Here is a 14,386-nt window from a genome sequence, read left to right on the forward strand (position 1 = left end):
CAGCCTGAAATCAGTTTAAAGTTAATCTTGCTGTATATAGCCCCAAGAGGCCAATACAGTATCTGGGGATCAGGGGGCATAAGGAAACTCCAGCTACCACCCCAGTTGTGCCTATTGCACTGAAGGGCTATGCCTGCTCTACACCACTGGAGGATCCCTCTGCACTGGGGTGACCCAACTGTGGCTGTCCATGCCATGTTTAGGACCAGAATCCTATGGCAGTGTAGGACAGAACAGCAACACTGCACCCAGGATCTGGGCTTGAATCATTACAGAGTTATTGTTGAGTCTTGCAATATAGCTATCTAACCAGCATGTGTAATGACTTGTTTTCCCTCTTCTTTTCCCTAGCAGGTGTTTTCCAGTAATATAACTGTTATATTATGCATTATTTATACAGTTTTAGCCACTTAAAAGTAATCTTCCATCTGCATTGGCAACCCTTGCAACATTCATTAACATACAGTGAGCAGTCATTTTACTTTCACTGAAATTTAATGATTTCCAAAGCCATTGTGGTGAGTGAAACTTGTTCCTTCTCCTTATAATAGGAAAATGTCACTTTGCAGCAGTTGATAAATGTGGCCTATATTTTCAGAAGTGTGCGTGCAGTTTAGCATATGCATGACTTGTGCGTGTAAATTTGGTTGTCTGCATATAAAAGGGTGTGTGTGCTTGCATGCACTGGTGTGTGCAAATCCTCAGCTGGCACTCATGCAAGTCAGATACACACAAGAAAATGTAGGCCTTATTGTACTGCATATAATGTGCTGTACATATGGACAATTTTTACTCTAGTAATACACTGCTTTCCTATGATTTATCATCTTCATTTAATCAGCTACTGTGCATTAATGCTATTTAGTAGTGACAGATTTTTAGGAATAATATGGTCAGTCTAGTAAATCAATATTCTCTCAGACAACAGTTACCTATGAAACATGAAAGAAGCTATTAGACTAGATATATGCTAGATTCATTTTTAGCTTTCTTATACAGCAAGGTCAAGGCAAAATTTGATATTGATATTTTTGCTTGGGGCCTGGAAAGTGTAATAGCATATTCAACAAAGAAATACCATCATATTGATCGCAAAAGAGATGGTAGCATTAGCAAGGGATTCTTGTATTGATAATAGTGATTCTTTGTATGGCACCATTCCTGTAGATTCTAAGGAGCTTTACAAACACTAAGCTGTACAGCGTTCTGTGAGGGAGGTAAGAATTATTATCCCCATTTTATAGATGAGGAAACCATAACACAAAGAAGGTAAGTGACTACACCAAAGATTACACAAGGAGTCAGTGACAGAGCTCAAAATAGAACCCAGGAGTTTCAACTCCCAGTAGCAGGCGTTAGCCACTAGACCACCATATTTCCTGGTTTGCGGCTAAGTAGGATAATAGATACATAAACTCTAAGTAAAGGGTGAGCTCAGTCTCTAGCTCTTCATTTTACAATGTATTCCCATAACAAATTTTATCCTAAGGAAGGATGCAAAAGAAGTAAAGCATCTGAAAACTGCTCGTGTACACACTGAGGAGTGGACTCACTTCCCTCTTCCCTGTTTCTTACCCATAATAATTCAGGTCAGTGTTTAGTATCCAACTAAATGAAACAATCTGCATATAAAAGCCAGATTGACTGTATTTGAGACAGAAAAAGGAGAAAACCTCATAACTAGGTACTAGCACAGCTCAATAAGCAAATATTTATTAATTAACCAGGAAAACTTCCATTCTGTCCTTGTACTAAATTTATTCGGCTCATTTTCTTTCAGCGATGCATCTAAAAATTAACCTTACATTAAAAAAAAACTACTTATATGATCATTATAGTGGGGTTGTTTTGGTTTGTGGTATATGGTAAAACTTGTAATCTTCAGAGTAAACTCTAGTCATCACAGAGACTGTGGGGCTATATTAGCATTGATTACCCATTCTTATGTGTACCTCAAAATAGCCATATGCTCACTGGGTCTTCCCAGCCTCTCCCACAAGTTCTAGTGACTTATAGAGCTGGCAATGTCTCACCACCCCACAGAGAGTTCCGGAATGCATTCTGCTTTCCAGGATTCCCTAGCATGCAGGGATAGTGCATCTGCTTCTACACGCCTTCATGGGTAGTATATGCTCCTCATCCTGTACCCTGATCAGCTTCTTAAACCAGTGTAAATCATGAGCAGCTGTATTGAAGTCCATGGAGTAACACTAGTGCAAGAAGGGAATCAGGCCACAAACACTCATGAGATGGTGCACTGTACTTCTTATATAATCACATTTAGTGGACAAACATTAAAAGGTTTGGCTGTTCAGTTAGGATAACCATTGGGATTTTCAAATGCGCTCAGCATGGGCCTTGCTGCTTCCACTAAAATCAATTAAAGTTTTTCCAGTGGAAGCAGATTTAGACCAATACTCAGTGTTTTAGAAAAATCTCATCCTGAAAATCTGCGGTTATCTAAACCTATCTGGATATCTTTGTTCTGGAAAAAAGACCGCAAATCTATCAAACAGGCTCTCACAAGAATGTTCCAAAATTTTCTCTTCTTTGCTAGGCTGGAAGTACACAAGATCTTCCTTCCTCACTATCATCTGGTATTTCTGCTTCTGAGGTGTACTATAGTCAAAAGGTTATATGCCATGACAAGAGATATTTCTACATTGTCACACTTTTCTTCTGTCAAAAAAAAAGGAGCTTTTGGCCCTGAAAAATAATCTGTGGGCTGTTTACATTTCTTAGCCACCACTACTGTTGTAGAAAATTCATGTGGCAGATTGTTTCTTTGCTTCACTGATCTTTCCCAGCTATATTTCTGAATTCACAACTATATCACAAATAGACACAGGCACTAAATAAATCTCTAATGCAAACAATCCTGTATTATGGTATTACTATTAGTCACTTAAAAGATAGTAACAAGGTGTTTCCAGCTAACACCAAGATTCAGTAAAACAATTAACATGAATGTCTAATATAATTGTACTTGCTAATGTCCGCCATTCATTTCAGAGTTGATGAAAGGACATAGCAGGGGATAATTCCATCATCTCCTCTTTTGCCACTCTGCTGCCAGCATGTCTGCCTTCCAGGTCTGTTTTTAGAGAATTCACTTTCTATCTTGTTTCCAAAGGAAACAAGAAACCGACTATCCGGAAAGCATCTAATGAGTTGAACCAAGAGCTTTTCTTTTTTAATTTATTTTCACTTCAAGGGAAGGAGAGCCATGACATTTTCCCCATTTTATGTTGTTTTTTTACCAGCTCTTTATTTCCTTTTTTAATCTGGTCACCTTCTAATTTAAAACGTGCATCCGATGAAGTGGGCATTCACTCACGAAAGCTTATGCTCCAATACATCTGTTAGTCTTAAAGGTGCCACAGGACTCTCTGTTGCTTTTTACAGATCCAGACTAACACGGCTACCCCTCTGATACTTAACTTAAAACAGGATCTGAAACCCCTGTTTTGGCTTCATGGGGTCCAATTAGATTTCTAATCAGAGAAGACCAGTGGGATCCACACACTGATCTACGCCATCTCGAGACGGGGAATTTAAGTCATCTCTGCAGCACCTTTCCCATGTTTTAGCACAGAGTGCTTGGCACTTTACAATGTACACAAATACAGATTGCCTCAAGGTCCAATCCTGCAAAATCTTTACAGCTCCCTTGTTACATGTATGCAAATGTGTTTGCAGGATCAGATTCCACAAAACAGACATGGAGAAAATGATGATATCTAGGTACAATATTTCCCAGAGAAGAGGGGCAGCTTACTTTTTCATTGTTTTACATTCTGTTAATCAGATTCTCTTTTCTTCTGATGTGCCATTGGTCGAAAAGGCATTGCACATGATTTAGTGTTTGTGTGATTCATGGAAGTGAAATGAGGAGGTGGGACCTATATTTCCTCAATTAGTTTCCTCCTCTGGTCTCACAATTTGTCTCTGCCCAATCAGTCAGCCAGAGCCTCACTCTGTTCCCATGGTCAGTACTTAGCAGGCCAGCTGATTTGTGGCACTCTCAGAGTAATTTCCAACCATGAAGGTTATACGCAGTGGCCCTAAGTAGTTCTAAATAGTTGAGATGTGCTTTGGGGCCTCTGTTGTCATTCTGAACAATTCCTTCTGAATTCAGATTACTCAGTGGTGTACATTGGATACTGATGTGCTTGAACAAAATTCTGACAGCCCTTTGCCTGCATCAGCCTTATGCAAAAATGGGAGTTTTATTTTCTCTTTTCCCCTGCCCACTATCACTCTGTACCACCACCTCCCACACACAAAGTAATCTTGTTGATAAAAGTGATCAGACTTTTCAAATGAAAACTGAAGGATGCATGCATACATGCAACTGTGGGGGAATCTGTTGAGATTTGAAAGGAGGGCAGGACTGAAGGCACATATCACCGCACTCCATGAGTGAAAGTCTCAGCTGGGAAGAGGTTGTGCTGAGAGAGCTTGTTCTAAGGGATGTAGGAGGATTGGGGACATTAGTCATTGGAGGTGGGCGTTGATTGCTCCTCCTATCTCCCTCCAAATCACAGAGGGGAATAGTCCAGTCTACACTGTGCACTAGTATGAGAGCAGTTACGTTAGGAAGCCAACAGACCCACAATGCACCACTGGGGGCCATACCAGAAACTACGGAACTAGATCAAAAGTTAACTTTAAAGTGGAGATGGCCTGTGGTGGGTATAAGATGTGATAGCCTTAGTTAGTTCTAAATAGCACAAAATGATTCATCAAGCTCCCCAGGCACAGAGAGATAAGCTTTGGGGCTTCTGTTACCAATAAAAAGGAAAGGGAAAGCTGGGAACTGCAACAGAGAGAGAGGAGAAAGTGGAGGCAACATGTTCTTTTTTGAGGGGCTGTCCCCATTGGATTTTATGAAACCAGAGTTTTGTCTCTTTTTAAATTCATCCCTCTTCTTCTTCTTTGATTAGCCCACCATGGGTTTTGAAAGATAATTGTCCAACTGTTATTTTGTAAATTCTAGAGCTAAATTTCAGGGATAATTTTTTATACTTCTGTATCTTCCTGAATTAAATTTTCCATTTTCTTCTAAAAATATCCTTTGTTTTAGGACTCTAAATTTTTCTAAAATGGAAAGTGTGTATTTTAATTCTAATTTTAACACAATACTTGAATGATACTAATTATGTATCCAGCAAATTCTTACATTATTCAGTTTGTATTTTTCCATTAGTTAAAAAAAGGGCAAGTAAATGTAAATTAGCTGTGGTGATTAATTTCATTCTAATTTCTTTCAGTGCACTGTATGTTTTCCGCTAATTTGAGTCTCAAATCATAATTGTTTTAGTACTTTCCAAATGGTTTCTGACTTCTCCACATATATATTCTTCACAAATTGAGTTTGCTGACATGCCATTTTAAATGAGGGTAAAACTTGGCCTGACTGGGATATATTAGTCAACTCCCCACAATGGAGATTTGCAAAGCATACCAGAATGGTAGCATTCAGGCTATGTGTGACACTGGTAGCAGTTTTGTAAAAAAAATCCCTGAAGAGATAGTTAATTAAATACTATAAGCAACTGGAGGGGAGGGGAGAGAACAGAATTTTAAAAAGTGGTGTCTCCTACATGTTTAATCCCAGTATGTCTTCACAAGATCCTGCAACTTGAGTTTGAGATACACAGATGCTTGCTTGTGTGGATCAACATTAACAGCTAACTAATAAATTAGCTCTCTTTTAAGAAGAGGGCCTTAACAGTAAAAACACAACCTGTGCTGTTCATGAAATCCTCAGTACGTACTTAGATTATGTTAATTTTTGTTATACCCATTTCACTAGCCTGGGATTGAATTCCTTTTGGTGATAACTCAGATATTACCTGAGCAATAGCCACATTATAACTGGCTGAAATTAGGAACATACAATACAGTGCATTCTTTGTCTGTTACATAAATTACAAAATGAAATCATGATGTGACCTGCTCCTTTGAATGATATACCTTAGATTTTAAAGTGATATATTCTATTTGTCTCTTACCTTTCCTGGTTAGATTGAGTCATGTGCAATAGCAGTTATATCAGAATGAATTATATATATCTAAAATACTTTTTAAAAAAAATCATGAAATGTTTCAATATTTACATTCAGCTGGAATATCATTTTTTCTCAAACCTGCAGGGTCACTTATTCATCTACACCATTCTATGATAGTAAGTCTTTTGGCCATATAAATTTAGAATAAATTCCCTGTGAGCTTTGTTGGTAATAGGCATGTTATTAATGTCCCCTAAAATATAGATTTTTGGATTATTAGGAAGGTCAGCACTCAAGATCAAATTGACTCTCATTATTTCCTCCCAGACAGTCTAACAAGGGACAGCATGGTGGATTAGATGTCCATTGATGTGGTGACAGTTCCAGAATAATTCTCATATTTACTTTCTTCATTTATGGTGTTTTTTGCTCGTAAACCTATGGTGGTTTTACACATTCGAGTCTATCTCTGTAACTGTTATCTATGGTATATTGGAGTTAATTATATTATAACTTGGATTATTATTCCAGATGCTGCTATGGAGTTGAGTGGATTGTGTGGGGAGAAATGAGAAAATAACGAACTGTGAATTGTCGCATAAACTGACAGCAGGGATGAATCAGGGATGTTGGGGCATATGGATGGGATTTTAGATCTGCCATTTTCAGTTCTCTAAGAATGAAATCCGCTCCACTTGCCTGAATCTTGAGATGCACAAGGTATTGGGGAGACTGATAACAATTGGATTAACTCACATTAGCAGGCATTAATGCCAGTAACATTTGCAGGATAGAGCTGTTAGTGCTTAGACAATTCATTCCATGACAGCAGGAGCTTAAACATAGCTTCTTTTGTAATCCTCACTGAGATGTAAATTGAATATAATTTTGAAGAAAGTCAATTCAAAATCTTTAAATTTATTAATATTTGGATTATGCAATACTGGAATCTGCATTAGAATTTTTTTTATTTCCCTTTTCTCCTCTGACGTGTCAAGTTGTTAAGGAAGGGATAGATTTGTCATATCCATTTGGAGGCAAGACTAGCTTCTGGCTTTTTTGAGTCTGGTGGGGGAGATATTTTAATATATTTTATCTTATTTTGTTTGAACCCAAAAGATAATAAAGATTCTGAAACATTTTTATAACTTTTCTAAAAAATCCCTGTCTCCCTTTTCAATGGAGAAAATGTAAACTACCGATGTTCATACACTGAGGATGAAGAGCTATTTTCAACCGGCCTCCGTACATCCTGAAATCATTCTGTGGTTTATAGCAATTAGTCTTGTTCTCTAGACAACTCTTTGACATCAGTCAGAATATGGTCAGGTTATGTTTAAATTGTTTGCGGCTTTCATAAGACTGCATTTGTTTTTCTAATTTCAGCATGTGGCAAATTGATGAAAATTACAGGCCCCATTACAGTCAAGACCTCTGGAACCCGATTTGGAGCCTGGATGACAGATCCTTTAGCATCAGAAAAGAATAACCGAGTATGTTGCGGCATTGAATATCTTTCTGTTCTTCTGATATTTTATTTGCATTTTTAATTTTTACAAGGAGATAATTTCTCTACATGAGATTTTACCACGTAACATTTATTTCTTGTATGCCCTGCATTTTCATATTCTATATTTTGAAGTACTTTAGGGAAAAAAAGGTTAAACCATCCTCCTTAAAAAAATAATTCAACCATATTGCATATTTTCATTAGTTTTAAACTGCTTGTTTTGGAGAGGATGCATACTAGTCTGTATTCTGTAAACAAATACACATTATTTTCTTTCTTTTCATTATAGTTTCTTCAGTGGACATCTTCTAAGGACCCAATCCTGTAAACAGTTATTCATGAGTAACTTTACTCATGTGGGTAATCTCACTGATGTCAATGAGCTTCCTACATGCGTAAACTAACACATGCTTGCAGAGTTAGGCCCTCAATTTGGTTTATCCAGGTCTTTACCTAATAAGGCCAATACTAAAAAATCAATGCACTTGGGTATGCTTGATTTCAGTCAGAGCTAGTTGAAATAAGGTAAGTATGTGTCACAAAAATTATCAACAAAATTTCATTTTGGGGGGAGTTTTCCAAATTTTCAGCAAAAAGAAAATTTTTATTTGTTTTTATTTTTTTTATTTCTTTTACTTTCTCTTCCCTCCCCCCTTATCAGGGGCAAAAGGGGGAAAAGGTGGGGAGTGAAATAAAGTAATAAATGTGGACGATAAAATGGGAGAGAAAGGTGATGGGGAACCAAAAAGTGGAAAAATCAGTAAGATACAAAAAATACCCCAGAAAACACATTTTCATGGAAAATTCTCATTCCTGAAAATATGCCATTTTTCAACAAGTAAAGTTTCAACTGAAAAATTCCAACCAGTTCTAATTCTGGGTGTGACTCAAAGGTTCGAGTCACACTCAACTTTCCTTCCATCTTTGGGATTTTCACAAATTTGGGCACATCATTAACAATACTAATGACCCCTTGAACCAGAGGGCCAAGCTATGAGAACACTCTCAAAGCAAACTTCTCTGACCCTGGCAGACATTGTTGTGAAAGCAGCCTCGGAGAGGCTATTAAGTAGGTTCTGATCCAAAATGCTAGTGTTACTAATGTCTTTGTAACAGAATAAATATACAGACACATCCTTCACTTCTGTAGGTTTTATGAGCAAGTCTAGTAACTTATAATGCCACAGGATTTCTGGAACATATTTTAAAATGTACTCAGAATACAGCATGATCAGCCAAGGATTCTATTTCAGTAGTTCACAGCCTATTCTTTATTTTTCTTTCAGGTCTGGTACATGGACAGTTATACTAACAATAAAATTGTCCGTGAATACAAATCAATCACAGACTTTGTCAGTGGGGCTGAATCAAGAACATACAATCTTCCATTCAAATGGGCAGGAACCAATCATGTTGTCTACAATGGCTCCCTCTATTTCAACAAGTATCAGAGTAACATAATCATCAAATACAGCTTTGACACAGGACGGGTGCTTGCACAGCGTAGCCTGGAATATGCTGGCTTTCACAATGTGTACCCCTACACTTGGGGCGGCTTCTCAGATATTGACCTGATGGCAGATGAAATTGGGCTGTGGGCCGTATATGCTACCAATCAGAATGCAGGCAACATTGTTATCAGCCAGCTAAACCAGGATACGTTAGAAGTGATGAAGAGCTGGAGTACAGGCTATCCAAAGAGAAGTGCTGGGGAATCCTTCATGATCTGTGGAACTTTGTATGTTACCAACTCACATTTAACAGGAGCGAAGGTCTACTATTCTTATTCCACGAAAACCTCCACTTATGAGTATACAGACATTCCGTTCCATAATCAGTACTTTCATATATCCATGCTTGACTACAATGCAAGAGATAGAGCTCTCTATGCCTGGAATAATGGACATCAGGTCCTGTTCAATGTCACCCTTTTCCACATTATTAAGACTGAAGATGACACATAAACTTGTCTCTCCCTCTTCTTCCCCCCCCCCCCCCACACACTTCAAAAGTGTCATTTGTGATAAACTCTAAAACATCCTTCTGGATTTCTTTTTATTTAAGTTCTTTTTCATTAAAAAATGAAAGCATTTTCTACTGTGCAATGTGTTCCAAATATGGCTGAGCCTGTCAAAAATGACCTGTTGGAAATACAAGCATCCTAACTCTTGAAAAAACAAGGCCTGCCATGACCTTGTCATGAAAAGCACTAAAGAGAGTTTAAATGGCTAAAGACAGTTTTAAAAAGATTATGATCTGCCTTATATTAGAGTCAGAGACTAATGGTGGCTTAAATGCATGAATGTCTTTTTTTACCTTATGTCTTTTTTTAATCTGTCTATTGCTCAAAATCAGGAAATATTTTGGTAGCAATCTGAAGCATAATGCACATAATTCTTATTTATTCCAAGAGAAAGATTTTAGGGATTTGATTTACTTTGAAAAAATGTATATGATTCATTTTGCCATCACACAATTTCTGATGCGGTGCTGTACAGTATGTTTTAAACTCACTTGCAGTTTATCGACAATATGTATTTCTACCATTGTAACCACCATTGTGCAATTGTATCTCTTCACTTCCGTGAAAGTAAACTAAGTACTATTTTTTATAAAATATATTGAAGTTTAATCACAGTTCTAAACATGGGTCAATTTAAAATTTTATCAAACACATGACAGCGGGTTCCCGACTTTTGGCTGGTAGATGCACACACACACACACACACACACACACACACACACACACACACACACACACACACACACACACACACACTTGGGGCATGCAAGCAAATCAGCACTATCAGCCTATATCCTCTTGTGCCAGTCTCTGTTGCCACCATCAATTGTCTTCCCCATTTTCTCTCTCCTGCCATTTTCTACCTTTTCTTCCTCCCAATCATTTTCTTTTTGATGTATTTTTTCACTCTCTAATTTTGGGTGTTATTTTCCTCTCATGTTTTGTAGCTCTCCCTATCTGTAGCAGAAAGCTACATGCTGCTTTCTGTGACCTGTCTATGGGTTCCTCCTTTGGGGGCAGGCTCTCAAGGCTTATGTGAATACTGCAGGATCAGAGGAGAGATACTTAGGACTGTATGTGGGCTGCTGCCTCAGCCTGCACTCCTATATGTGTGAGCTGCTCCTCTGGCTGGCTGTAATAGAGGCCACTGTAGAAGCAAGGATGGAAGGGAGGTGGCTTTCCTGGATCTGCCAACTTCATTACCTACAATAACAGGAGCACATTACCACAGAAGGAAGGCTTGTCTGGGCATATAGCAGTTCAAAAAAAGCAGCAGCAAAGTGGTCCAGCATGACATCTCGTATCCAGCATGATAGTTTCCCTGAGAATGCCAACTACAACATTAAGCATGAACTCTCCTGTTACTGAGAGGTACATACATTATTAGATGCTCTCCTGGTCTATTACTTTAAATGGGAAATATATTGCATGGCTAAAAAAACTGCAAGATACTTTGCAAAAAATTTAGATATTGACTGAAATAGTATTGCTGCCTCTGGTCAAAAACTGATTCACTTGAAAGCAAGTTTTTCATGAAATCTGTGATTTTTACTAATATTACCAGTTTCAAAATTGTGAGGGTGGGATGGGGGTTGTTTGTGGAGGATTTATTTACTTATTTTTGCAACTGACATGGTATAAAAGAAAAAAATGCTATATAACATGAAGAATGATACAGAATTATTTTACGTTACCATGATGCATATCACAGATTATGAAAGCCACAAGTCTGCAGTACAAAACTCAAAGGCTCTGTTCCCCCAAAATGTGTTTAGAATAAACACCTTTTTTCAAATCCTTTTAACCAGAAAATGGAAAATGGGGAGGGGGAGGGACTCACAAATCTTTTTTATGAACAATTTGTTCTTTTGTCAAAAAATTACAAAATTTGCTTTTTTTACCAGATCTATTTTGAAGCTATTTCACTTGTTAATTCTACCTCCAACAAACCAATTGAGATCAGTTTTTTCCAAATGTGTTAACTTCTTAAAGTATATTTGGTCTCGAAGCGTGTCTGTTGTGCAATATGTAAGCACGCAAAGAATGAAATAATAGTGTGCCTTTTTTCTAACTAATTGGAAAAAAAATAAAATTCTCATGGGGTGTAAAGAGTTGAGAAAAAAAACATGTTTGCCAATAGATGAAAGAGGAAGATTGCTGCCCAGCCACCATTTTTTCTCCCTCCTTCTGCTGGAAAAGCAATGGGAACTCTTCAATACCAGTTACTCTGAGTGTTGGGGTCACTGGATCCATGTAAATACAGACTGCATAGCCCCTGCCCTAACCCACCTCCATCACAATCTTCCACACCAGCCTGTGTGAGGCTGTCATGGAGATCATCTCCGGTACACATAAAGGGTGGGCTGTACAGATTGTCAAAAATGTATTTCATTTCTATTAAAATGTTTTTGGCTGAGTTTTTCAGGTTTTTTCCAAAAAACTAAAGCCAAAATAATTTTGGTTTCTGTTAAACGGAAAATTTAAACATTTTTGGTTCTCAACTGTTGAAAACTGGAAAAACAAAAAACAAAACAGCTTTTGTTTCCCCACAAAACCTACCCAAATGTAAACACAAATGAAAATTTGCTCATGAAAATTGCTCTTCAATCAAAAAAACCCTTTTGGTCAAAAAGTTTTCAACCAGCTCTATTGTTCAGACTCCCCAGTCCAGCTAGTCCATGCACACTCAACCTGCACAGCAGCTAGGGCTTAAGTCATGTAGAGGACCCTCTGAATCATGGGGGAATTTCACCCCAATTCTTGTGAAAAATTCTTGTTCTGCAGATTCTCTAATGGAAATTCTGTAAGTTCCATTAGGATTCTTTAACTGCTGTACATTTGCTACAACTGGTCTTTATTGGTTTCTACTGGTCTCTGTTCATTTCCACTTAATGACTAGGAGTCCCAAGTACCAGAGAAATGGGCTACTGTTTCAAAATCTAATTGCCAAATGGAACCTGTAGGAACCACTAGAATCTCCACTGTGGTTGTTCATGAGGACATGTGGTTGTTCATTGCAAATATTTGATATTCCAAATTAAAAACTTAAACTTTATTCATGTTGACTGAACACACAGATTACCTGGTATCTTTTTGCTTCATGACTGCGTGACACAACTCTTAGAATCCAGATTTGGTACAAATTCTCACATTTACAAATGCAAAGTTCTCTTTCTGCAAATATTCACCAATGTTCACATGCAGTTGCTGTTCCCACAAACATTCCCTCAATCAACCTCATTTGCTAGAATGTCTGGGGAACACAAACACAAAAAAAGACATGAACACAATCAAAGCAAGTTGTAAAGCAATGTTTGTGAATCTTTTTTTCCAAACATTCACCTAGTCGTACTGATGGATATTTGTATTAAACTGTTACAGGTAAACCCAGCCTTTCTTTAGGAATTATAGCACCATGTTAGTGTCTAAGGCAAACTGCAAATTGCTCTAGGAGCAATACCTCTCACAAATGTCATATTTAAAAAACAAAAGTTAGTATAGTGAGAAGTGAAGCTTCTGTTCATCGAATTACCACAAAACACAATTAATTCTTGTGCCAATGACATGTGAGGAGCAGCTCTTTTGAGAACAATGGTTACTGCATGGTAAATCAAGGTAACATTGCCATATTTCTACATGAGAACAAAGTAACTTCATATGGTGTCAGAAACACAAATTTTCTTTGTAGTGTTGTTGTAGCCATGTTGTTCCCAGAATATTAGAGAGACAAAGTGGGTGAGGTAATAATATCTTTTATTGGACCCACTTCTGTTGGTGAACAAGACAGGCTTTCCAGCAACACAGAGCTCTTCTTCAAGTCAAGAAGGTGAAGAAGGGCTCTGTGTAAACATGAAAGCTTGTCTCTTTCACCAGCAGAAGTTGGTCCAATAAAAGATATTGCTTCCCCGACCTTGTCTCAGAAATACAAATAGATAACAGCAACAGCTATTAGTAACTATGCGCCAGATTTTGGTACCCTAACTCATTTTAAGTAGTACTTTGTTTCATGAGGGGCCCACTATAGTCAATGGGACCATTTGGGGAATAAGGCACTATTCACTGAGAGTAAAGGTGTCAGAGTCTGGTTCTAACTGGGAAATAACCATGCAAGAAAGATGCCGCTTCCTTCTGGTTGTACCATCAGTGCTCATTTTTATGTGAATCACTATTGATTGCCTGAATTTCTCTCTCATATTACTGTATCAAAAGGAATATTTTTTAAAAACTAAAGAACAGGGTCATTTAATACATCAGAATTGGAATTTAAATTGTTCTCCAAATTCAGCAGCACAAATGGAAAGTGTCCGTAATATGGCAGAAACCCTTAGCAGAAGTCCTAAATATTATCAAATAGAGTTTTATTCTCATAGTAAAGATCTAGATTTACTGACATATAGAGGTATTGGTACTGTAGAAAAAATCTCTACTGTTAAATGTGAACAAAATAATGTTAGAACATACTTTAATATCTTTGGGACTGATCATGGCCATTGATCCATGAGGGAAGAACATGCACTGATCACAACATTCCTGCACAGAAAGAGGTTTAATAATTCCTCTCAAAAGCCATGATTCTAGAGAGGAGCAAGGGACTAGGAACACAAACCTGGTACTGCGATATCTCCAAACAGATATCCCAGCCACTCCACATAGACTGTGGGGTATGTGCAGGATGTGGGCGGTGGGATCCACAGCCTTTACACGGAATGGGCAAACCTTGCCCCCTGACAGAAAGATCAGGGACAAACCTCCACAGCAAAAACCTCCTGGAGATTAATCTTTCTGTTAACCTCCTGTGGCAAATTATTCCATTGGTAGGAGCATCACGTCCATTGTCAT

General features: G+C 37.8%; 1 protein-coding gene across 2 annotated transcripts in view; it reads left to right on the forward strand.

Moving 5' to 3' along the window:
• The window catches only part of OLFM3 (olfactomedin 3), a 121,242-nt gene extending 111,099 nt beyond the window's left edge, over positions 1–10,143 (forward strand). For both annotated transcript variants that reach the window (XM_034779991.1, XM_034779990.1), the window contains exons 5-6: positions 7,401–7,507; positions 8,811–10,143. In XM_034779991.1, the coding sequence (XP_034635882.1) occupies positions 7,401–7,507; positions 8,811–9,488 (785 nt within the window). In that variant the 3' untranslated portion in view covers positions 9,489–10,143. The remainder of the gene's footprint in view (positions 1–7,400; positions 7,508–8,810) is intronic.
• The last annotated feature ends 4,243 nt before the right edge of the window (positions 10,144–14,386 follow it).

This window comes from Trachemys scripta, chromosome 8 (assembly GCF_013100865.1).
Source record: "Trachemys scripta elegans isolate TJP31775 chromosome 8, CAS_Tse_1.0, whole genome shotgun sequence".
Taxonomy (NCBI): Eukaryota; Metazoa; Chordata; order Testudines; family Emydidae; genus Trachemys; species Trachemys scripta.